Source organism: Ciconia boyciana, chromosome 2, assembly GCF_034638445.1.
Source record: "Ciconia boyciana chromosome 2, ASM3463844v1, whole genome shotgun sequence".
Classification (NCBI taxonomy): domain Eukaryota; kingdom Metazoa; phylum Chordata; class Aves; order Ciconiiformes; family Ciconiidae; genus Ciconia; species Ciconia boyciana.
In genome coordinates this window covers 163,871,095-163,895,839 of record NC_132935.1, presented here as the reverse complement: position 1 = coordinate 163,895,839, position 24,745 = coordinate 163,871,095, and the positions used below count along the sequence as shown (strand labels likewise).

The 24,745-nt window shown below is 50.4% G+C and overlaps 2 protein-coding genes and 1 long non-coding RNA gene across 4 annotated transcripts in view; 1 reads left to right on the top strand and 2 right to left on the bottom strand.

The window, feature by feature from the left end:
* Nucleotides 1–21: 21 nt before the first annotated feature.
* On the bottom strand, nt 22–3,845 carry LOC140648580 (uncharacterized). The gene is made up of 3 exons (XR_012041285.1): nt 3,808–3,845; nt 1,253–1,457; nt 22–940 (listed from the first exon to the last, which is right to left on the bottom strand). It is a non-coding gene; the product is annotated as an uncharacterized lncRNA (long non-coding RNA).
* Nucleotides 3,721–13,071, top strand: LOC140648578 (uncharacterized). Of its 2 annotated transcripts, XM_072854819.1 has the most exons (3): nt 3,721–4,031; nt 4,251–4,366; nt 6,274–13,071. In XM_072854819.1, the coding sequence occupies exon 3, from the start codon at nt 6,471–6,473 to the stop codon at nt 9,111–9,113; it is 2,643 nt and encodes an 880-aa protein (XP_072710920.1). In that variant the 5' UTR covers nt 3,721–4,031; nt 4,251–4,366; nt 6,274–6,470; the 3' UTR covers nt 9,114–13,071. The 2 variants fall into 2 exon arrangements, with proteins under 2 accessions (XP_072710920.1, XP_072710921.1); XM_072854820.1 differs by lacking the exon at nt 4,251–4,366.
* Nucleotides 13,072–21,973: 8,902 nt separating this feature from the next.
* GARS1 (glycyl-tRNA synthetase 1) overlaps nt 21,974–24,745 on the bottom strand; it is a 29,110-nt gene continuing 26,338 nt past the window's right edge. The window contains exons 16-17 of the mRNA XM_072854818.1: nt 23,707–23,897; nt 21,974–22,317 (exon numbers count right to left, since the gene is read on the bottom strand). Of these exons, the coding sequence (XP_072710919.1) occupies nt 22,192–22,317; nt 23,707–23,897 (317 nt within the window). The 3' untranslated portion in view covers nt 21,974–22,191. The remainder of the gene's footprint in view (nt 22,318–23,706; nt 23,898–24,745) is intronic.

Genomic DNA, 24,745 nt, shown 5'->3' with positions numbered 1-24,745 from the left:
AGTGTGGTGGTCTGAAGAAAGTAGAAGCATCATGAAAGGGACGCTAAAAATAGGAACCAGACCGGGAATTGAAATGAGGAAGGAGAAATGAGAGCTTCCCCCAAAAAAATCTCAACAAAGCTGAAAAAAGACAAGAATAAACGTATGTTGGCTGGAAACACAGTAGCTGGAAACATTCATTCCCTGGCAGCAAAGCACCTGGCTCTGCACACCGGCCCACTCTTCTGGAGAAAGCTAGGAACCAAGAACATGTCCATGTGGCCTCCAGACCCTCCAGACACCCACCTAGGACTGTACACGCCACGTGGGAAAAACAAAGGCAAGGACGCATGAAGGACACTCCACCAGCAAAACCAGTGGAGGGGAAGCAAGAAGGAGCAGAAAAAACCCCAAGCATTGTGAAGAGGTACACTGTATCAAGCCCTGAAGACACACAAGTGTATCAGTGTCGTACATGTGGGAAGAGCTTCTTGAAGAAGAGAAATCCACTGGGGGAAGGTCCAAAGTTGTCTACAGGGTTGGAAGGAGATGCACCAGGACCAAGCAGCATCCTTTGCAAGGAGCAAGACAAGCAAGGCCAAGGAGGCACGGTCCCCAGGGCAGGGAGATCCATGCCAAGCCTTATGAGACCTTCGCTGTGGTGTACCAGGTGGTGCAGGTCCCCAGATAAGAGTGGGGATATAGTGAGCTAAAATACCCGCCATGAAAGGTGGCCCAGGCTGCTCATCTCTGCAAGAGGCTGTGCTTTGTCCTCTCCATGGTCACGGTGTCTGGATGACCAGAGGGGTTGGGGATGGCCAGGGTGAATGCAAATGTAAAGGTTGCACAGGATCCCTGGCAGCCACTGTCCTGGGGTGGTGAAAATCAGTGACGCCGATGGGACTTTGCTCCCCTTCAGACCTTGAACTATGCATCCAGATTTCTTCATGTCTTCCACCACCTGTCAAAACAGAGAGAAAAGCTCTTTGAGAGGTGATTCAGGATATCTGATTAAGTTTTTTTCCCCTGAATCACCTTCTGAAGAAACTTGTCCCTCTCCGTGAACCAGAAGGGACCTAAGCTCTCAGCCTGTGTTCTGCAGTTTGGGCTGCCATCACCTCTGGGCCTCTCTTACTCCATGGATGAGAGTAACAAAAAAATCCCAGCCTTGTCCAAGACCCAGCAGAATCAGAGTCAGGCCCATCTGTATTCTTACATTATATTTTGTTTTTCTTGTGCTTGTAATAAAAACGAAGAGGACCTTGATCCATACCTTACTTTCAGTGACCATGGTTGCAAAGTCTGGAATGAATCTCTTCCCAGATGAATGGCAGCTGCAGTGTCCCCAGCCCTTGCTCCTTGTGTCTGTCTCCCCAGTTAGTTAACTGTGTCCCTGCTGCCCAGTTTTGTGGGAGGTAGACTTTAATTCATCATTTCCTCTTCCATCCCGTTCCATAAGGTCTTTACCTGTCTTAGATCTATAACATTGGCAAAAGAAATGAGAGCAGACCTTAAGAGTTTGAGGTGGGAGAGATGGAAAAGAGGACTTAGCTGCCTGGAGCAGTGGAATGCTCTTAAAGGATTTTTCTCATTTTTGTTTTTTTCAGGGTGCTTTCTGAGGTCATCCAGCTAAATTGACTCATCCTGTACCTGCAGTCTCATTCAAGGGAGCGCGGCCACAGATGGTGGCAAGAAGCAGGATCCCCCTTTCAAAGGCTCTTCACTGCTAAATGAGTGTAACAAACAGCAGCGTGAAGTTGCTACCCCCCATCCACCTGCATTAGGGCAGATGATGCCTCCACACCTGGTCTTCACAGGACACTTTGTCAACCGAGTCACCACATATCACCCCCCATTGAGTCACAGTATCACCCCCCCATCTTGTCCCCATTGAGGACAAGAAAGGTATCTGGTGCAACAGCATAAGGTCACAGATATCAGAGGACTTCACTTCTCCTTTGCCTGGGGCTTCCCCTTCAATTAGTCAACTGTTTTAATCTGCCTGCGTCACCTCACTTCCTTAACTAAAAAAACTCCAAACAAAACAAAAAGAGAACATAAAAACATCCACTTTCTCCTGGTTTTTTTCCTTCTTCTCTATTTTGTAACTGGGAAAAGAGAACCAAAGAGAATGTCAGTGTCACTCCTTTTTGTGGTCATTTGGCAAGCTGCTTGTGACCCAGGAGTGTGACATGGGGCGATGCAGAGGGACCAACTTCCTACCCAAAAGGTCCAGAAAAAATGGAGCTGGTTTTTCCAAGGTTTCAAAAATGGGATATAATAATATTATTTTTCATGAGGATACTAAATTCACGTAGAAGACAGAAATAATAGTTACAGTATTTCAGCTCAATTTTAGAGATGGGGAAACTGAGGCAAAACTTTGGATCTACACAAACTTCCACAAGCAACCTACGTCAGATGCACACTCTCATCCTTCTTTTCTGTTCCACCATGTCACGCTTTGAAACAGTTGTGGACTGATTTCATCTGAACGATGATGTCAGGAGACATTGGTTTGGCTTCCAAGCGACACCAGTGAGCACATATTTGAAATCAGAAAACACAAGGAGCACAAAACATGCGACCACCAACACAGGCTGAACTCCTTTTTTACAGTACAGTTATTTTCATTTTTTAAAAATCACTATTTCTTTTAAAAGTCCTAATTCTGAGAGTGTGTTCCCACAGCACTTTACCCTGTACTACCCAAGCTGCTGTCTGCAAGTTGCTAGTGATAAGCAGCCAGGCAAAGCGGCTGTGTCTGTATGAGTAATTCAACTGAGCCGAGGACACTTCTCCAGCCCTGAGGGCACCGAGCTGGCTTGCACCCATACAGCTAAACTCCATTCAGGATGGCATCATCCAGCTCTGCCCTGGGACTCATCCCTGGCTCCAGCTCTGACTCAGGCTAAAAGTTTCAGGTAAAGACATAAGAGTTGAGAAAATTGTGCTCTGATGCCCAGGAGCATCACCATTTGTTTCAGAGGCATGGCTTGGGTTTTCCATCACCCTGAATTAGCACATGTTCAGCAGCCACCAAATGCTCCAGGACCTGCTATGGGACCCAGACTGGCAGGACCATGGATTTGCTGTGGATTTCTGTAAGCATCAGTGCTTCTGGTTATAGCCACAGCCTCATCTAGGCAGCCTGCTAACTTGCAAAGCGCCCAGGAACAGGCAGTCTGGCCTCCCCTGGGAGCTGGAGACTCACAAGGAGACTCAGCCAAATGGAGGAAACAATTTTCTTGGACTCACTGGGTGGAGACCCCCTCCGCCATGCCTAGTAGAGGATGCAGAACTGGGCTCTGCCACTCTCTCACCAAATGTCCTCTTTCAAGTCGCCTCACTGCATTTCCCATTTGCAAAATGTTTTGAGTTCCACAGACAAAAAGGTCATGGAAGAGGAGAGTAGGATGGCTTTCCTTGCTTACACAACCCTAAGGGGGGGTCAGCCACACGAACAGAGAGTGAAAGCATCCACACAGAAGGCTCGGATGTACGTAATGGGGACTTCTAATGCAAAGCAGTTCAGTTCAGCTGCCTAAAAATAGCCATTAAAAAAGAGAACTAATGTAAATCAAAAGCTCTTTCCAGCTTGCTGCAGCGTGGGCACTGCATTTCCCTAAAACAGCCCCCCAGCCACCAAACGTAGGCATCCTCCAAAGCGAAGGGGCGAGGACTACAGCTCCCAGGAGCCTGCAGCCCAGGCAGCGCCTGTGCGGGACCGGGCGCTGGGCAGCCAGGCAGGGGTACCGGCAGGGAGGCAGCGCTGGCTGGGGATCCCCCCACCCATGCCTGAGAGGTTTTAGGGCTGCTGTTTCCTACCTCCAAGCCCCTTCTCTCCCTGACCCAGCTCCTCTTTCTCTGTCTCTCCTCCCCCGGTAGTTTTTACATCACTGACACAGACTTCCTGTGAGTCAGCACCAGCAGACATGAACGAAGTAGCTGGAAGATGAAGAAGAGCTCAAAGTGGGTAGAAATAAGAAAATTTGGCCAATGACACTTGGACACTTCCAGACCTGCGTGCTGCCGAGGGAGATGGGAGACAGGTCAGTAAATGGCTGAGCTGGGATGGCTGGGGCCAGGACGGGATGCTCAGGGCTGAACGCCTCCATGGTGTCTGCATGTGTCCCGCAGCATCCCGGGGCAGCAGCAGGACGTCTCTGGAAGATGGGGCCGCTGCTGCGAAGCCGGAGTATTGTCAAGGTTGGCTGTGGTGGAGCAAACTGCCCCGGCTGGGATAAATCGCCTCGCTTTGTCTTTCTCAGGCTGAATCCTGCCTGAGAGATCTGGCTAGCTGCCATGGCTGGAGGCGACCAGTGGAGTCAGACGTACAGCTGGTCCTGCTTGGCATGGGAGCAAATTGGCTAAACGCAGGGAGCAGGTACAGCAGCACAACACGGGAAGGGGCGTCCATCCTTTAAAATTTGGCTAAAACCAATGCTTCTGGGGCATCTGTGCGACAAGTGCTTTCAGGAGTGATGGAGGCACGGGTAGGAATGAGTTAATAGGTCCAGTCTCTGCCTTGCGAGGAGGAACTGTGCCTGCCTACCCTGTGTCTGTGTGTGTGTGCTGGTGTCGGGGGTTATTCCCAGTGAAAGGAGCAGAGCAACAGCTGAGGAGCTGCTCCCGTTCATGTGTTTCACAAGTGAAATTCAGGCAGCTGTGCTGACATGCAGCCACCTCCGGGAAAAACAGCCCAGCACATGGAACAGTCAGAGAGAAAAGTTTGCCCAGAGTCATCTCTGGGCTCGGAAAAGTTGGTCGCCGCAGAGAGTAAAAGCAACCTCCATTTCTCAGCCTAACTGAAGGGTCCCCAGAGAACATCTCATGCAACGCCCATCCTTTCTCTTGGTGAGAAAGGAGCAGAGGTGCTGCAAATGCCCTGGGTACCTGCTGGGATGGCTGGATCAGAGCTCCCTTTGCCCAGCTGAGGGGTTGGGCAGGGGATTCTCAGTATGCCTCATCACGTTGGGGCACTTGGGAGTCAAGGAGCAGGGGAGGAGAGAGTTTTGGCTGGCTGGACCACCATCAGGGCCCCCTCCCCAGGAGCTGCCCCAGATAAGTTCCCAGGGCAGTTTATTTCTGGCTCTCCCATGAAGAAAGTCTATGGCAAACGGGGTTCTTCTTCAGTCTGGACTTTTCATGTAGTTGGGTCAATAATGCTGGTGGTGGTGTGGCTGCACCCTTCATGGGTCAGGTGTGACAACCTGCAAATTGAAGCTGACACCAAGGCAAATCTGGACCTTTGGGAGTCCAACCACAGGGCAAGGCGACAGGGAAAGGAGTTGAGTCCTTGCTGGAGGACCAGGAGGTCCTACCAGGAGGACCTCACTGTCCGTTCAGACGTCTTCCTGGCCACCAGCGCCAGCAGCCTTGCACAGGCTCTGGTGTCTGCCCTGGTGCTGCACAGGTAACTGAGGACATCAGTATGCATTTCACTTCTGCCTCCAGCTGGTCTAGCTACAGCTGTGACCCAGATGTCCCTGTTCCCTCACCGAGTTGGACATGACACAAAATCTCTAGAGAAATAAATGGGCACCTGCCGAGGGACGGGAGTCCCCACAGGGTTCACACAGCCAGATGAGCCTCAGGCAATGCTCGGGCAGTTCTGTTTCACAGATGTGAGATTTCGGTGCTGCCTGGGGAGCACAACGTGGTATGTCCCAGAGATGAGCAGCTGTTTGCTCATCCTCAACATTTCCCCTTGTGGTCCCAGAAGGTCCCTCTCTGCCAGTGCACTGGAGGCACAGATGATCTCAGTGACCACTCTTCACATGGGACGTGTCAGACCAGGCCCCAGCCCCTGGTCTGAGCATCCTGGCTCAGAGCAGGGATTGCACCACCCCAGGGATCCTCCAGAAATGGGTCTGGGTGTGCCCCTCACCAAGAGGGATTTAATTCTAGAGGTGCTGATGACCATGAGTTGGTCCCTGATGGTTATGACCACCAGCATTTACCACCCCTCTGAAGGAGAAGTGATGTTGGTTCCTGCTCAGAGATCAGCACAGCAAGAGGAGCCCCCCAGACCACCAGTTCCTTGTCATGAGTACCTGGAGATGTGGAGAAACTCCAGCCTGTGCCAGATAGTTCCAGCAACCCCCTTCAATACGTTCCTAGATTTTACAGTCTCTTGGCCTTTGGTTTTACTAGAATTAACTAAGCTTGGCTGGGCTTTTATTTATGATTTTCTTTTCCACGTGACAGCTTGCCACACTAAAAGTGGTTTCTTTGTTGGTTTTTTTTTTCCTGTTGGCCTTGACAATAACACCTGCCTTGGTTTCTTCTCAGGTTCAGCCTTTGTGAAGGAAAACATAGGCTTTCATCTAAAGAAGAGTAACTCAGACCAGCACTGGCACTTTCCCATGGTCCCTACCTCCCAGCAGCCCTGGCAGGCAGGGAAAGCTGGTGGCAATGGCCAGGAGGACTCCCAGTGATGCCTCCCCTAGTGAACACCACCCAGACCCTCACCTCTGAAAAACTGGGTGATGGAACAGCCAGCCATGACACTGGAGCTCTTGGAGGTAGAGAATTTTCTCAGCCACACTCAGGAGAAGTCGTACACTTGCATGATTTGTGGGGACAGTTCTAAGCACAAGGGCATCCTGGTGGCCCACCAGAAATCCCATAAGGAGGAGATAGAGGCTGATGGTTGTAAGAAGGAGGGCAGTGCTGACCAGGCTGGAGAGCTGCATGACCAAGAAGCCATCAGAGCTGGAGGGGAGGCCAATGGGGAAGGCCATAGCAAGCACAGCACACAGAGTGTTCCTGAGAGAAGGGAGAAGCCCCATGCCTGCACCAAGTGCGGGAAGAGCTTCAGGATGAAGGTGGACCTCACCAAGCACCTCCGGACTCACACGGGTGAGAGACCATTCCCCTGCACTGACTGCGGCAAGAGGTTCACCACCAAATCACAACTCAAGGAGCACCAGAGGATCCACACGGGCGAGCGGCCGTACAAGTGCCTGGACTGTGGAAAGAACTTCACCCAGAAGTCGCAGCTCATTGTGCACCGCCGGATCCACACAGGTGAGAAGCCCTACCAGTGCAGCAGCTGCCAGAAGAGCTTCGTGGACAAGTCGCAGCTGGTGGCCCACCACCGGATCCACACAGGTGACCGTCCCTTCAAGTGTGGGGTGTGCAGCCGTTGCTTCCACCAGAAGATCACCCTCATCAAGCACCAGCGGGTCCACAGTGCCAAGGGGGCCCAGCAGGACACCACCAGGGCCATCATGGCTGGATCCACTCTGGCAGGGGAGAAGATCTTTTGCTGCAGCACCTGCGGGAAGGAGTTCAAGAAGAAGTCACTGTTGGTGACCCACCAGAGGATTCACACCGGGGAGGAGCCCTACCCCTGCCCTGCGTGCGGGCGGTGCTTCCGGCAGAAGATCCACCTCGCTCGGCATCAGCAGACCCATGAGCGGCCCGATGCCCATGTCTGTGGAGCCTGTGGGGACCACTTTGGCAGCAAGAGGGAGATGCTGCAGCACCACCAGGGCCGCCATCCCCAGCAGGCCCCCCACACCTGCACCACCTGTGGAAAACGCTTCAGCCAGAAGGTCGGCCTCATGGCCCACCGCCGTGTCCATGCACAGAAGAAGGAGACCCCCAGTGCCACAGGGGGTGGGCAGCCCCTCACCACCCTTGGTGGTACCCACGCCTGTGGGCAGTGTGGGAAGACGTTCACCAAGAAGGGCAACCTGGCCAACCACCAGCGGACTCATGCTGAGGGCCGGGGTCACCGCTGCGAGGCTTGCGGCAAGGGCTTTGCCAAGCGGGGGGAGCTAACCAAGCATGAGCGGACTCACACCGGGGAGAAGCCCTACGGGTGCGGGCAGTGCAGCAAGCGCTTTGCCCAGCGAACCCAGCTGGTCACCCACCAGCGCGTCCACACCGGCGAGCGGCCCTACCCCTGTGGTGACTGTGGCAAGCGCTTCGGTGACAAGTCACGCCTCACCGTCCACCTGCGCATCCACACCGGTGCCCGGCCCTTCCCCTGCCCCACCTGCGGCAAGGGCTTCCGCCAGAAGATCGCCTTGGTCAAGCACCGCCGTGTCCATGAGCGTGGCAGGGACAAGGGAGGCAGCAAAGACATCAGTGCCAACGCCAACGCCGATGCTGACACCGATGCCAATGCCAACGCCAACACCAATGCCAGTGTCAAGACCAACGCCAATACCAATGCCAATGCCAATGCCAGGGTGGCTGTCAAAGATGAGGAGAGCCCAGCTGTCCACTGTCAGCATCTCCCCATTGGCGAGCGGCCCTTCTCTTGCAGCGAGTGTGGGAAGGGCTTTGCCCAGAAGGCCCAGCTGGCAGTCCACCACCGCATCCACACCGGGGAGCGCCCCTTCCTCTGCGCCGACTGCCCCAAAGCCTTCATCGACAAGTCCCGCCTCATCGTCCACCGCCGAACCCACACTGGTGAGCGACCCTTCCGCTGTGCTGCCTGCAGCCGAGCCTTCACCCAAAAGGTTGCCCTCACCACCCACCAGCGGGTCCACACACGGGAGCACCAGCCACCACCAGCCCCAGTTTCCCTTGCACCCTGGGGTGAGGAGTGGCCCTTCACCTGTGCCATCTGTGGGAGGGGTTTCTGCAAGGAGATTGCCCTCATCACCCACCGGCGGGTCCACACCAAGTATGAGCCCAACCGCTGCAGCAAGTGTGGGCAGGTCTTCCCCAACAGGGCCCAGCTCCGGCTCCACCAGCCCTCCCATGCCGAGGACCGGCCATTCAAGTGTGCCACGTGTGGGAAGGACTTCAAGAGGAAAGAGATCTTAATTACCCACCAGCGGGTCCACACGGGAGAGGCACCCTTCCAGTGCTCCCAGTGCAGCAAAAGCTTCTCACAGAAGGCCAACCTCATGAAGCACCAGCTCACTCACACCCGCCGGGGCCCGTTTATCTGTTCCGACTGTGGGCAAAGCTACACCACCATTGGACATTTCAAGAGGCATCAGAGGAACCACCTCAAGAAGCAAAGCCCTCCTGGTGAGGGAGAGGAGCCCCCTGAGGACCTGGCGACCGGCCATGTGCCACCAGAGCCAGTGGGTGGCCACAGCAGCCCCATCATCGTGGTGAAGACAGAGGCTGATTCTGATGACTATGAGGTCCTACAGGTCCCATGATGGCAAGGATCAAGCACTCAGGGAGGGAAGGGCTGATGCCTGCTCACTTGGGAATGGTGATGCTGTGTCTGCCACCAAGGTCCACGATCCTGTAGGAGCTGCTCCCATGGGAACATCTCACAGTATTTGGTGGGAGCCAGGAGTGGAAAACCTGGGAGGATCTGGACTTCATCACACAGCAATCCCTGAATCAAACCTCCGTCAAAACTCTCTGACACAATGTGAAATTTGGGGGTGAGGGAGGGATATAAATACATATTTTGGCTTCTTTTTTATATCTTATACAAGAGTCCTCATTTCAAGAGGGGGTTTTTTTGTCTAACAGGAGGGCTGAGAAGCTCGGTTTTTTAAAGCAAGTAAATGAAATCTGTGATTTCAGATATATTCACATGACTTCAAGGGCTAGAGCTTTAAAAAAAAATAAAAGGACTGAAAATCTCATCAAACGTTATGAAGCCTGCCATCACCGACTTCCCGGCAGGAGACGGAGCAGATCATCGTTGGTCCCTAGCCTTCCAGCAGCTGACACCAGCACTGGCTGTCCTGCAGAGACACGTGCAGCAGCGCAGGGTCTGCTGCTGTGGAAGAATTGCAGTCAGAAATAAGGGAGGATGTCATGGCCAAAGGACTTGGGGATGGGGACCCCGCTAACACCTGGCGAAGGGCCACTGAGGTCAGTAATGCTCCTCGTGGAGGGCAAACATCCACCCACATGGCCTAGTTTGCAGAGCCAGAGTAAGAGCCCTGGCTGGGAACTAACGCAGGGTTTATATGAAGACATCATTTTTCCTAGTTTAAAATAACCTCATGCATGGGTTGATTGTTCAGGATAATCCCTGGGCATATTTATTATGGAGTTGAGGGCATTCATTGCACAGCCACAGTTTCGGAGCAGCATTTGGGAGGTTGCCAGACCTGTTTCTTGCACCACATGCTCAGTTGCAATGCCAAGATGTGGCTCCTAAACCTGAAGACCACTGGGCTGTACTGGGTACAGCCACACTGAGGTAGGAAGAAACCCTCTACAACTGTCCTCTGTGTCACACATTTGCAGTCATGACCACAGTGTGGGACCAGCAAAAGGTGCGTTTAATTGCTCTGCCAAGAAAAGGAGGTGTTAGGTTGCTCCCAGTGCCCCACCAACCCAGGTGGAGTTGGGGGTTAGCAGAGGCTGTTCCCATCATGGGAGCAGATGAACGTCCCTGCATCTGGCATGGAGATTCTGGCCCTGTGGGCTGTGCTGTCCCATTGGACCCCTCTGCTTAGTGACGCAGAGGCCACCTCCAAGGTGCACCTCCAAGGCCACCTGGCCAAGCCAACTTGCTGTTCAGAGTGGTTTTGGGGGAGAAGAAGGAAGAGCGTTGCTGGGCAATCACTTAAAGTGCCACTTCAGACTTGCTGGGGGGGTTCAGGGGCTTTTGCATCCTGGATGTGACTGCCAGAGCTCGCTTCAGCGACAGCAAGAAGGGGGTTCACCACCCCCTCCCCAGAGCTGGGTGCTCCCTATGCCCAGAGCAGCACCCTCCACCCTCCCGCTCCCTCCTTAGCTGCCAGGTTTTGCCTTCGAGGTTGCACAAAGGCAGCGAGGCACAACACCATATCCATATAATGATAATTTTCAGTAGCTGCACATGCCTTTGGAGCTCAAGCAGCCCCCCCCCCCAATTAAAATTACCCATTGTGAAATGATCCCCTCCCCTCCGTGCTTTTAGCAGCGCTCACCGTTGCTGGATTCGGCGTGCGCCCTGCGCTCCATCCCCCAGTGCAGCCCCTGCTGCTCTGCATCCTGTCCATTAAATTAATATCCTGCCATTAACTACAGCAAAGAGTTCTGATGCCACGAAGCGACAGCAGGAGCCGAAGGAAGGATTGATACACCACTATTAGCTTGCAAAAACTGGGCCAGCTTGTCTCCAAAGCCCACATGGTCACCAGATGAGCCAAATGGATAGTTACACAAAATTAAGGACAGTTTTCATTTTATTCTTTTTTTTCCCCAGTAGACCTGTTTGATTTTGAAGATTTCCTTCAGCATTTCTGTTGTTTTAATTGGCTTTTTTTTTCCTGCATTTGTTTTGCTGGCAGTAAATTCATCAGCCCTAAATAGGTAGACTGACAACAGACCATAATAATACTCTAAACTATTACATGAAAAGCAGGGAATTAAATCATTCACTGGAAAACAGGCCATGGTGTAAGACTGCTGCTTCCTGAAAGCTTTGTATCCTTTTAAGCTCGCTTTTTTGTGCAAGATGTTCTTGCTCCAGTAATCTTTGCACAGCTCTGCCCTATTTCTGCAAGCTAAAGAGACATGAGCTGGCATGTAGGCTCAGCCCTCGCTGACCAGTTGCCCCGCCTTGTCCCTTGTTTGGGGATTTTCTCTCAGGAATTAAATGACAGCAAGGAATAAATTATCCAGCTCCCCTTTTCTAACTGATCCTGATTTCTTTAACTCACATCATGTCTTGCTAATAATCCTGCTGCATATAAACAAACTTGAGCTGGGGATGATCGGAAAGCGTCTACGTACATTGCATGGCAAAACTTCTGCCCTCATTAGGTGAACGCTTTTCCAACCAGGGAGATTATGAGTGATGAGTAACAGACCATGTTACTGGAGCATGGATACCAGAAGAAAAGGCTTTGCCTAAGCATCTTTCAAATAAGACCCAGGAGGACAAATAGTAGAGCATGAGCACAGCCCGGTTGGACTCTCCTTTGGGGAACAGGAGCAGCTCTGTGTTTATGAGCTGTGGTCGGGCAGTTTTCCATTGCCTTTCTAGAAAAGTTTGACTGCTGTGGGGTGAATGAAGATGAATTCTTAGTCCAACAAAGTCTCTCACCTGCAAATCATCCCAGTGTCAAGTAAGAAAATAAAACAGATTGGGAATGTATCTATTTTTCCCTATCTCAGTGGTTGTGGGTCCACCATGCTCTGGGGCTGGCTTTGTCTCACCTGAATTCATGTCTCTACAGCACAGATGTAAACATCTGAGCCAGTCATCCCCCATGTAAAATCAAAGAAGAGAAATGGAGAGATGGAGAAAGTGATTTTTCCGCCCTATTTAGATGTCCACTCTGGGATGAGACTCCAGGACTTCATTGACTCTACTGGCTCCATCTCCATGGGCTGCAAAGGGGAGCTGGGCTCAGAGGGAGATATCCCCATCAGTTCATGGGGTTTTTAGCCCACAGCAGCCAATCTATTCAGGAAAAAAGCAGGGGCTGTAGGGACATGAGCTGCAACAGCCAGCGGTTATGAGACATAATTAGAGCATGGAGTCAGCACTGCAGATGCCTCTGTCGCAAAAACGTCCCAGCCCTTAACAATTTGTTCGCTGCGCTGCGCTGTGCTGATGAGGCTCTGCCTGCAAACGGTCCCGGCTGTGTGTGGCTTCCTGAGGGAGTGAGCTGCTGCAGACAGGGGTGCGGGAAGGCCGGAATAATCCACACAGAGGGAGGTGATTATTTCCCAGTTATATCTTTTACGACTTTGTTTTTATTTATTGGTAGGCAGAAGGTAGCCGTGCAGGAGGCGGAGGAACTAGCAGGAGTTGTGAACACCCACTGAAATATTAACATATGATCCAATGTTGTTTACTGTTTTTCCCTACGTTTCTTTTTACAAAGCAAAATAAATTACATTTTGCAATTGTCCTTCTTTTTAATATCACATCCCAGCATACTTTTGCTGTATGGGATCCTCCAGCTATAAGATTCACCTCTTTCCCCTGGATTTTTTCTGTATTTCCTCTGATTTGCAGATAGTTTGCCTCTATTTTTCTAATAAAAAGCTGTACTAAAAAAAGCTGTGCTTCAGTGCTGTTGGATTCAAGTCATCCCGAATGGGATGGAGGTGGGGGAGGTGAGAACTTGGGATGGAAGCATCCACCTGGGACCAGGACACCAGCATCCTCATCTCGATTCAACCCTTCAACCCACGGCAGGTCTGAAGGGGGGATTGTGTGAGAGTGAGGTTTTGCTACAGGAATCACTGAGAAGGAACTTTCTGAACCTTGCTATAGGAATCAGTGAGAAGAGACTTTCCAAGTCTCTCTATAAACATTTGGAAAAGTACATGCAAGGTCCTCACTCATCTTGGTGTAAATCAGTCTGCAAAGATCAGTCATAAGCAGAGACGAAATACAGGTGAAAACTGTGACTGATGAGAAATCTTGTCTCCAAGCGTATGGTGTGTCCTGGTTGTCTCCTGCTCAGATCGTTGTTTGCTGGTGACCATAGTTTTGCAAACAGGAGCTCATCAGTGGCGAATGAGCAGCAGGGCAGGAAACAAGAACAAGACCTCTCTTGCTCAGGTTCACACCTTGCATCATGAGCATCCTAAAACCACTATTCTCCATGCCAGCCCAGCGCCATGCTTCCTAGGACATGAGAAGACTCTTTTTTAAGAAGCGGGAAGTAGACCCGGTGGAAAAGATACAAACTACTTTTTTTTAACAAATCCCCTGCTGGTGCATTCAGCTAAGATGCTGGTCCGCAGGCACTCCTGTTCCCTCCCCGGGGTTTGCCCCAGACCTTAATTTTGCTTTGTGGTTTGTGATGGCACCTGGGCTACATGTTTGGGGACCTCTCTGAGCCCGACGTGTGTCACAGGCCATTTGGTGACACAACAGGATGTTTCTTTCCAGTGTCCCTTAGCTATTTTCCGAGCAACTCTCACTGAGCAGGTGAATTGGCAGATCCTCCAACCCCCATTTCTGTTTGCACCAAACAGCCGGTCGAGAGAGCAGACTTGCTCCTTCCCTCCTACAGAGGGGCATTTGTTATTCAGAAGAAAATATTATGTTGCCATGTTATTTAATCAAGTCAAAATTCATAGGCAGCATCTGTGCAGAAGATAAAATGTTTTGGGACAGTTTAGTCCTTTTCTTATCTGAGTGATTACGGTTATGTAAAGACTTCTCTTTCAAACACGGAGATGGAGTTTCATAAGCGAGGGACCAAAATAGTGCCAAGTAGCCAACCATCTCCCCTTGATCACACTGGATTAGTACAATTAATCTGTAGGTATTAGTGACCAGAAGGATTTTGCCTGGAGGATATAATATATATTTATTATTTCATATCTGATTTCCCCCAAGAGTCAGAAAATTCAATCATGGGCTTTTCATCATTGTATTTTTGCAAATGGGGTTGCAGGATTTGGAAAATCACCAGGGGGCTCCTGATCAGAGGGGGGACAGTTAGCAAAGGGAGGAATGAGACCTCTGCTCATTTTTTACATCTTCTGAGAACGACACAATTGGGAATCGCCTGCTGGATGAGCGCGAACCGGTGTGGGACCTCAGCCAGGACCTGCTGGGGTTAGTGGGAGGGTAGCAAATATCCGCCAGTATAACTGGCCCTAAAGGCACTTTCCAGACACTACTGCTATTGCTGCCTAACACTGGAGGAGAACAAAGCTCAGAAATATGGAATTATTTACCTGGGAGAGGATCGGGAATCCTTATTCTCGTGCTCCTGTTCAGTTGCTGTAACAACACGTCTCATATAAATACCCCTTTCACTAATGTGAAGCCTTTGAAGAAAGAGCAGAGCTTTGCTCTCTTCCCAGAATGAAAACCAAAAAGGAAAGTCCCTGACAAGCTTTCTTTGTTTTGGCTTTTTGGGAATAGGTGCTGAGGGTTTCTTGCTTTTCTTGCTGCAAAGCAGCTGCATTTCGCATCAATTTATAAATGAAGATGTAGGGGCTGTGCCTGTTTAACCCAATTACAGATCAGTTGGCTTAAACGCTGCTCTTAGCACTGTATCAGTTAAAGGTTGGCATAGATGGATTTAGCTTGTGTGGGTTGACTGCTGGGAAAACAACTGATTATGACTCCGGTGCCTTCTATATCTCCCAGTCTTCACAAACCATCCAAGAGCCACCAGAAGATGCAAAGAAAAGAGAGGAAGAACCGCACAAAGACACAGTGATCTTTCCTCCAAGTACCTATTTCAAAACCATCACCTGCCAATTTTATTGAGTATTCACCACTTCTTGTAGTAGAAGAGAAAATGAACCTTTCTTTCGTACTGCCCTTCTTCACACACTTCCTAAAAGTGGGGATGACTCTAAACACTGTCTAAATCCAGAGCTAGAGTCCCAGCGATGCAAGCCGAGATATTACTTAGAAAGGACCAATGGGCTTTGCCAGTGCTTTTCATTTTTCATAGCTTTCTGAAATGAATGAGCAATGTTCTCCCATCCCCTTGCAGGGGAGATAGCTGCAGATTACAGCAGCAAGCAGAGTGTTACATGATCAGCTCAGATAGGAACATGGAAATGAGTGTGGCAGAGCGATGTGGAGTTAGATTGAGGTTCAGTAGCCCCCACTTATAAATACTAAACTCTGCCTATCTGGCGCAGAAGGTGAATTGCAGGTCACAGCAAAGATAGGAATCAAAAAGGTTTAAGCTGAATTTCCAAAGTACATCTGTTGGATCTGTCTTTGTTAGGACAAGCCTGTCACCTTCAGCTTTGTTTTTTATGAGGGGCATTTTTGCCACGCGCAGGCTAGGCAAGGTTCACACCACTGCCTTCAGGCATTGGCCGTGCTCCCCCCCTCCCTGGCGTCCACCTCCATCAGCAGAGCAATACCAGCGGTTTCATGACGCCTGTTAGCAATGCCTACTTAAGACTGAGACAAATCCTGAGACAAATCCACGGAGGCTGCCTGGGAGGCTACAATCATCCGTGCTGTAAATAATTGCATTTCATCAGATGGATCCCCCCAACTCCATAAGCTTATGGCAGGGGGATCCAAACTTCACTCTTACACCCCAGCTATGCACTCTCCTGAAGATGAATGACCATGAACTACATTTCTAAGACTTACGATTGTTGTCTCACTTGCATTAAAATCCAGGCTGCAACAGCATTTTCAGCCACTGAACTAACAACAGCATTAGAGCAACGCAGTGCTGGAGGTCCAGGGCTGCAGCACCACTGAAACACCCAGAAGAGTTAAAAATAAAACATAACAGTTTCAGTGTCTAAATACCTTCCTTGCGCTTGCTATTTTCTGCCTGACAGCACCCTCTTCTGGGAAGCGGGTGCTGTTGGCTGAAGGGTGCACCCTGCTCAGCTCGCATCAGCTCCTCAGTGCCTGAGCATCAGCAAGCAAAGGGCAAAGCCCTCCAGCGTGAATTTAAGCGGAGTGGCACCAGACAGTCTCTTCTGAGCTATTTTTTGCAGTTCCCTTTGAAGGAGTTTGAAGATCGTTGCATGATCAGGTGTTGGTCAAAATCACAACACCCGGTTATTTGGTACCCACTAGGTGATGGGTGCAGCTCCCAGCAGCCAGGAATCAGCACAGTAAAACCTGCCAAATTGCTGCTTTGCATTGCTGGAGCAGCAGAGAAAATCTCCACTGTCCTAATTTTTAATTAAGTATGTCCTCAGACACATCCCAGCTTTTTTATTTGTTTGTTTGCCACACAGGTGAGCAAGCACCTTTTTGCAAAGCATGTGTATATTAGTCAGGACAAGAACACGCGTGTTCAGCTGGCTACATCTCACAGCGACACGGGCTGTGAGCTGAGAAGGGGATGAGCAGCTCAGCTGCCCAGGGACGCCAGGCAAAGCCAGGGCAGCCACCATCAGCATCCGTCTGGCTGGGCTCCAGGTTGCACCTCCTCCAAAATCATCCTCATCCCTTGCCCTCTGCAACAGCAGGAGCACCTCGCTTGTGGCTAGCGTTGGTCAAGTCTCCACTTGAACGGATTTACCATAGTGCAGCTGGTTCCAGGGCTTGTTTGTATTTTAAATAACAAGGTTTTTAACTACAAACCGTGTGCAGGGTTCACCTGCATCCTGAGCTAACACTCCCCTTTGAAGGCCAAGCAGTGAAGTTGAGACACAGTTTACTAATTAGTTCCCTAGTGATAGTTTCCCACTCATGGCTGCAAACTTTTATCTGTTCTTACATTAAGGAAATAGTGCTGCTGCGTTTGCTGGCACTGTGGAGGTGTTTAATTACCTTTTTCAAGCATGGAGAGCAGCAGGGAGATGGACAAAGAGGAGCTGACCTGAGTTTCCAGCCATTGCTCAAAAGGCAACGGTGGGCAACGGGAGCGGCTGGAAGTGACCAGGTCTGACACCTGCTTGGAGGCAGGCAGGTCCCTTGATGCAGCCCAAAACCCAAGTCATTTCAGGGTCCACTTGGATCCTCCAAAACGGGGACACCCCAAAGCACTAATCGCTTTGGAAAGCCCTGCCTGCCCTTCTGTACTCCTCTCCCTGCCCACAGGCTGCTGGCTGGGTTTGTACAGTGCCCGGCAGGCGGGCACCTTGGCTTGTCTACCCCATGTTTCACTCAAATTAATAACCAGGCTTGATTTATTACTCTGTGTGTCTTGGAGCATTTGCCAAAGATGATGCCCCTCGCTTGCCCCAGCACAGGGGAAACTGAGGCTAAGAAAGCCTCCTAGCAGGGATCCACAGGTGCACGTCTCCCCAGCTTACACGTTGCAGGCACTTGGAGCAGCCCCAGGTCGAAGAAACACCCCAGTGCCTTCGCCCTGCCTCAGGACAGGCACCTCTTTCCATTAGCCCCTTTCAGGCACAAGGCAGACCCATAAAACTGCCAGTTCAACTCAAGGATGCAGTTTGAGGAGGAAAAAGAGGTTTGAAAGCAGTGACCACGTGCCTGCTGTCACCACCACGATGAATTCATACAACCAAGCCCAGCAAAGCAAAACAAAATCAGCAGCATGGTGATTTATGGGCATGGTGAAACCACCACCCTCCCTGCCTGTGTCTGCCCCTCCCTCTCCAATGCCCCCGATCCATCTGCTTCTGCAAAAGTTTAGCTAAAACTAAACTAAATTACTCAGAAACGTTCACTAATTACTGTTTGCCTGCCAATCTGGAAAAGGTATCAGCCACTAGTGCAGAGAAAGCAGCCTCCAGTCACACGAATCAATTGATGTTTTCAAGCATCCTCTTCTGCATTCCTTTTTTTAAAGCCTTTCCTTGCTGAGTATCAGACCTCCTTAGGCAAGGCTCTAATGCAGCTAAAGCTTCTTAGAAGAGGTTTCTGCACCTGTGGCTAACAGAGCCAACGGCGGCAGATGTCTTATTTACACCAGGGCTGAAGAAAGGTGGGGATCAGGCCTCACATTTAGTTATCAGGGACAGACAGACAACAGCAGGCAGGTAAATTGCAACCTGCAACACTGCTCAGGTTCTTCCCATTGAAACACCAACTTTGCTTCTCCCCACTGGGAATTTTGGGAATTTTTTAGAGCATTAGATCAAAGCCTCTCAAGAGCATCCAATTTATTTTATATAGAATCATAGAATAGTTTGGGTTGGAAGGGACCTTTACAGGTCACCTAGTCCAACCCCCCTGCACTGAGCAGGGACACCTTCAACCAGATCAGGTTGCTCAGAGCCCTGTCCAACCTGACCTTGAATGTTTCCAGGGATGGGGCATCTACCACCTCTCCAGGCAACCTGTGCCAGTGTTTCACCACCCTCAGCGTAAAAAATTTCTTCCTTATATCCAGTCTGAATCTCCCCTTTTACTTTAAAACCATTACCCCTTGTCCTGTCGCTACAGGCCCTGCTAAAAAGTTTGTCCCCATCTTTCTTATAAGCCCCCTTTAAGGACTGAAAGGCTGCAATAAGGTCTCCCCAGGGCCTTCTCTTCTCCAGGCTGAACAACCCCAACTCTCTCAGCCTTTCCTCATAGGAGAGGTGTTCCAGCCCTCTGATCATTTTTGTGGCCCTCCTCTGGACCCGCTCCAACAGGTCCATGTCTTTCCTGTGCTGAGGGCCCCAGAGCTGGACGCAGTACTGCAGGTGGGATCTCACCAGAGCAGAGCAGAGGGGCAGAATCCCATACCCGACCTGCTGGCCACACTTCTTTTGATGCAGCCCACGATATGGTTGGCCTTCTGGGCTGCGAGCGCACATTGTCAGCTCATGCCCAGCTTTTCATCCAACAGTACCCCCTGGTCCTTCTTGGCAGGGCTGCTCTCAATCCCTTCATCCCCCAGCCTGTATTGATGCTGGGGGGTTGCCCTGACCCAGGTGCAAGACCTTGCACTTGGCCTTGTTGAACCTCATGAAGTTCACATAGGCCCACTTCTCCAGCTTGTCCAGGTCCCCCTGCATGGCATCCCATCCCTCAGGCATGTCAACCGCATCACTCAGCTTGGTGTCATCTGCAAACTTGCTGAGGGTGCACTCGATCCCACTGCCTATGTCATTGATGAAGATACTAAACAGTACTGGTCCCAATACAGACCCCTGAGGGACACCACTTGTCACCGATCTCCATCTGGACATTGAGCCGTTGACCACTACCTTCTGGATGCGACCATCCAACCAATTCCTCATCCACCGAACAGTCCACCCATCAAATCCGTATCTGTCCAATCGAGAGAGGAGAATGTTTTGGGGGACCGTGTCGAAGGCCTTACAGAAGTCCAGAGGGATGACATCCATAGCTCTTCCCTTGTACACTGATGTAGTCACTCCATCATGGAAGGCCACTAGGTTGGTCAGGCAGGACTTGCCCTTGGCGAAGCCATGCTGGCCGTCTCGAGTCACCTCCCTGTCCTCCATGTGCCTTAGCATAGCTTCTAGGAGGATCTGTTCCATGATCTTCCCAGGCACAGAGGTGAGGCTGACAGGTCGGTAGTTCCCAGGGTCTTTCTACCCTTTTTAAAGATGGGTGCGATGTTTCCCTTCTTCCAGTCACCAGGGACTTCACCTGACTGCCATGACTTTTCAAATATCATGGAGAGTGGCTTGGCAACCACATCAGCCAATTCCCTCAGGACTCTGGGATGCATCTCGTCAGGTCCCATAGGCTTATGTATGTTCAGGTTCCTCAGGTGGTCACAAACCTGAGCTTCTCTTACAGTGGGAGGGACTTTGCTCTCCCAGTCCCTGTCTTGTGGCACATCCACTCCAGAGGTGTGGGAAGAGAGGTTGCCAGTGAAGACTGAGGCAAGGAAGTTGCTGAGTACCTCAGCCTTCTCCTCGTCCATTGTTACCAGTTTGCCAGTCTTGCTCATCACGGGGGGTATGCTTTCTTTGACCTTCCTTTTCTGGCTGACATACCTGTAGAAGCCCTTCTTATTATTCTTTGCATCCCTTGCCAAGTTCAGCTCCAGCCGTGCCTTGGCCTTCCTGACCCCATCCCTACACAACCGGGCAGCATCTGTATACTTTTCCCAGGATACCTGTCCCTGCTTCCACTGCCTGTGCATTTCCTTCTTGCCCTTTAGTCTCAGCCATGCCAGTCCCTTGCCTTCCTTTCCTGATTTCTTACACCTGGGGATCGAGAGTTCTTGCGCTCTATGGAAGGTGTCCTTAAAGATCTGCCAGCTCTGTTCTGCTCCCTTGTCCCTGAGGGCAGTTTCCCAGGGGGTCCTATTGACTAATTCCTTGAAGAGCTGGAAGTTTGCTTTCCTAAAATTCAGGGTCCTGACTTTACTCTTTGCCTGACCCACATCCCTCAGGACTGCAAACTCCACCAGCGCATGATCACTACAGCCCAGGCTGCCTCCAATCTTGACGTCACCCATTAGCTCACTTGTGTTGGTGACCAATAGGTCCATATCCAAGGCTCTGTCATTCACAGGAATTTATTATTAGTTATTCTTTTGGCTAAAGCTCTCAGGTCATCATTTGATTTCATGTGCAGCATTGTCTGCTCAGTCATGTTTTAAGGAGAGCTCTTGCAGACATGCAAAAGACTCCCCTGCAGCCACATGGCAGTGGCAGAAACAGAAGCTGAGCCCTGTACAAGTCACTCCTGGGAGCCAGCTGCTAGCATATGGCAGGGAGAGGTCACGGCTGAAAGCCATGTCTGCTACCAGGGCTCCTCTAAGCTGCACGGTGCCTGCTCTGCCAGCCCAGGACATCACCTACCCTAGGCAGATCTCCAGTCACCCACATCCACCACAGCGCTACAGTTCATTTTTTCTAACCTGTCTTTAAATTAGTGTTTTAAACCCAAGCAAAAGCTTGGAGGAGGATGCTTCCCCACCCTCTGAAGGAGAGGTTTCTAGCCTAGGCATAGAAATCCCTGTGATGACAGTACCAGAGCCCTCTCCAAGGCCTAGAGGACATGTGAGTAGGCTGAGAAGAAATGACAGGGAAGGAGACAAGACCTTGCCTCTCCCCTTCTCAGTAGGATGAGAGCCTGAAACACAAGTAGGTGTGAGGCCTCTCAACTGGTCTGGGTCAGGCAGGGCTTAGCGCTCCCCAAACACTAAGGTGCCATTCCCACCTCTGGCTGCAGCAAGACACTGTCAGCACATGGGTTTGAACTTCTCCAGTGCCTGGGGAAGTCAAAGGGTACCTGGCTCTTTTCCCACCTGCTTAGGGCAATCTCTGGTTTCAGTCCGTGCTGCCAGAAGACATTTAATGAAAAAGCAACCCTGCCAGCACTCCTGCTCTCCACGCTCCTAGCTGCTCACTCCAGCAGCCAAGCAAACCAACCATGCCAAGCAAGAGCAAGAACTGGAACAGGATTTTCCACCCCCTCTCTGTTCTGCTGCATGCAAATGCTCCTAATTCTGCAGAAACAGGTATTAAACACCTGCAGCCAAAAGAAAGCACTGAACCCATCTCTTAAGGTAGCTGCTTGAAGCACTGTGCAATGGTGAAAGGAAGACTGACACTTTGATCATCCCTTCATAAACATGAGGCCGAGGAACTACGACCGTCGTCCACAAGAGTCCGCAGTGATCTGAACCCAGATGAAAGGATGTACGGTCCCTAACTTCTTGAGGGGCTGTAATAAACCTGTAAGACACACAGCCATAAGCAGGGGGCAGGGGGGAAGAAAAGACATTTCTGAAGAAAGTACAAGGCTGCACGAACACAGAGAAGCAGGCATATATAATGGCGTTTTTATTCGTAACACCTTTAACTTGGGCTGCAATTGTTTTAAGTTTTTAAAGTTAAATTTGGGCAGCAATTGAGGAAAAAAAACAAGTAGTCCCTGTGTGCACAAACAATGCAGCTTTGAATAATACATGATAAGTTTATTTCATATTAACATGAACAGTAAAAAGTGGACATTTGATGGGATTTTACTTCAGGTCCTTTTCTTTATTCCTCTATTGTGTCCTTTTTGCCAGTCTCTTGTCCCTCAAACTGTGGATACCTTGCCTCAACATCGGCCCAAGTTAGATAACCGTTCGCCAGGTCACGAATGATGGCAGGAAGTTCCGAGATCTGCAGGCAAAGTCACAAAGACATATGAAACACGAAGCCATCACAATCAAGTTGCTCTGTTGGATACTTGGGGAACATGGCTAATTTTTACATCAGCAACAGAACAGGTGCAAGATATCTTCCTGCAAGATCATTTTTGGGGAGAAAAACCATTAACTAGGATGACTTCGTAAATCACAGTCTGTCATCTCAGCAGACTGCTCAGTTATTCAGGGTGACCCATGAGGGAAATGCAACTGTCACTGTGTTGGACTTCATCCCTGGTAGTGTTATGTTACAGTTTTGGAAGGGGAAGAAAATACACACATCCAAAAAGATGTTGTAAGCCAGGATTTAGCCAGGCCCTATTTACTATAAGACCAGCATAAAAGAAGCTGCCTTTTAAAGGCAAAAAGAAAGGCAAAAAGAATTGCCTTTTCTTTGCTCCTTCATAGCACACTGTCATGGTGCAAAGGATCAGCTACAGAAACTAGAAAATTTGCAGAAACTGAAGGGTAACAAAGTTCCATCTCTGCTGTTCAGCAGTGAGGTGATCCAGGTGATACAGAGACAGACGGGTGCCCTGAGGAGCTGGCACTGTCTGTTACTCTGAACCAAACCCACAGCCAGCTCAGCAGCCCCAAGCAGTACAGAGCAGAGCTAGAACAACTCAGACTCGCAGATCAGCACTAACTCCTCCTCCTACAGGAGCCAAACTGTGTTCCTGGTGGGGCCCAGGGAAAGAAGGGCACGACAGAGGTGCCAAGACTGCATGTCCACAGCTCTGAGCAGGTTTTGCTCACAGGTGATGAGACCACCATGGGGAGGTTTGCTATTCCAGTCTCTGTATTATGGCTGTACTAGCAGAGCATGCTTAGGGCAGGTGTGGCTGTTGGGCAATGGTTCACCAGCTTCACTGGTGCTGCACAGGCAACACCAGCAAGAAGCAAGCTTTGAGGAGTTATGTCTGTGCTGTGCTCTGCCAGCCAGCCTGTACTAGGCAAAGATCTTCTGCCTTTTGGTGCCTGTGGATTCAGAGGAGCCCTGCCTTTGAAAGCCAGACACAACCCAGCAAATGCATTTACTCAGCAGCCTTCACTCGGAAAGAGGCACTCTGAAGAGCAGTGCAATCAGCACAAGGCATGGCTTTTGAGTAAGATCAACACCTCTGCATCGCAGGAGAACAAAAGCCTCTCCTCATTTTAGCAACACGGCCAACATCTTCTGCTTGACCAGTATCTCTTCCCTGGGGATTTCTCAGAATAGCTAAATTGCCTACGAGAGCTGGAGGCAGCTCCCGCATAGACCAGAGTCATTGCTGGATCAGAAATAGCAGCTAACACTCTCGCCTAGCCCATAAGAAACAGACTTGGCTCTGTCAGCAGCCAAACCCGTCTGCCTGCCCTTTACCTCGGCTCGAATCTGGCGCATCGAGTCACGGTCTCTCAGGGTGGCAGTGTGAGGCGTCCGGTTAACGGTGTCAAAGTCAATCGTGATCCCGAAGGCCACGCCAATCTCATCAGTCCTGGCGTAGCGGCGGCCGATGGATCCAGAGGAATCATCCACCTTGTGAGAGATGCCATTCCTGGTGAGTGCTTCAGCTGCAAGAAGCAGAGAAGGGGGGATCACCAGGAGTCGTTACATACTCAGAAGGCAACATGATCCTAGCAGTGGCCTCCCACATCCTCATGGCACTACCTGACGTAAGGCACCATGCGTCCTGGTCTCAAGCAGCATCAGAGACCCTCATTTTTATTTTGACAGAAGATACAATGTTCCAGTCCCTGCCAAGACTACAAGCTCAAACCCACCCCACAGGTACATCACTACTCTCACAGCTCTCCACATTGTATCACTCGACTCTCACCCAAAGAGCAAAGTCACCAACTTCTTCAACCTGTCATTACAGTCCCACAACTCTGCTTTAACTCAAAAACATGCCAGCCTTACATGTGTGCAGGGGCATGTCCAGCATGGGAAGAACTGATGCCGACAGCAAAAGGCATCGTCTGACATGCAGCTTATATTCCTATCTTTCACATATTCACTTTTAGATGGTTCCAGTGGGCATTTTGCCAGAATGCTTGGAGGCTCAGCAGCTCTGGGACTGATTCAATAAATTAGCTGGCCAACAAGAGTGAAAAGAACTTTATTTTAAAAAAAACAACCAAAAAAACCCCCCCAAAAACCCACTGCTCCCAACAGCTTCTCCTAAGCAGTGGGAAAGATTTCTTTTTGACACAGAAGGAAAAAAATAAATATCTTTTACACTGTAAATCAACACAGGGAAGGGCAGGGAGTTGTTTTTTTTTTGAGGCTAGACTGAAGAGTTCGATAGATATCCAAAGCTGACTGGTACGAACCAACTCAGCTGTTTTAGTTCAATGGCTCTCCCTCTGCATCTGTAAGAGCCCCGTCATCCCAATGCTATTTTCTCCCTACAGCACTG

Excerpts from the sequence above, each read along its gene's own strand:
- LOC140648578 (XM_072854820.1), top strand. The coding sequence starts at position 6,471 with ATGGAACAGCCAGCCATGACACTGGAGCTCTTGGAGGTAGAGAATTTT.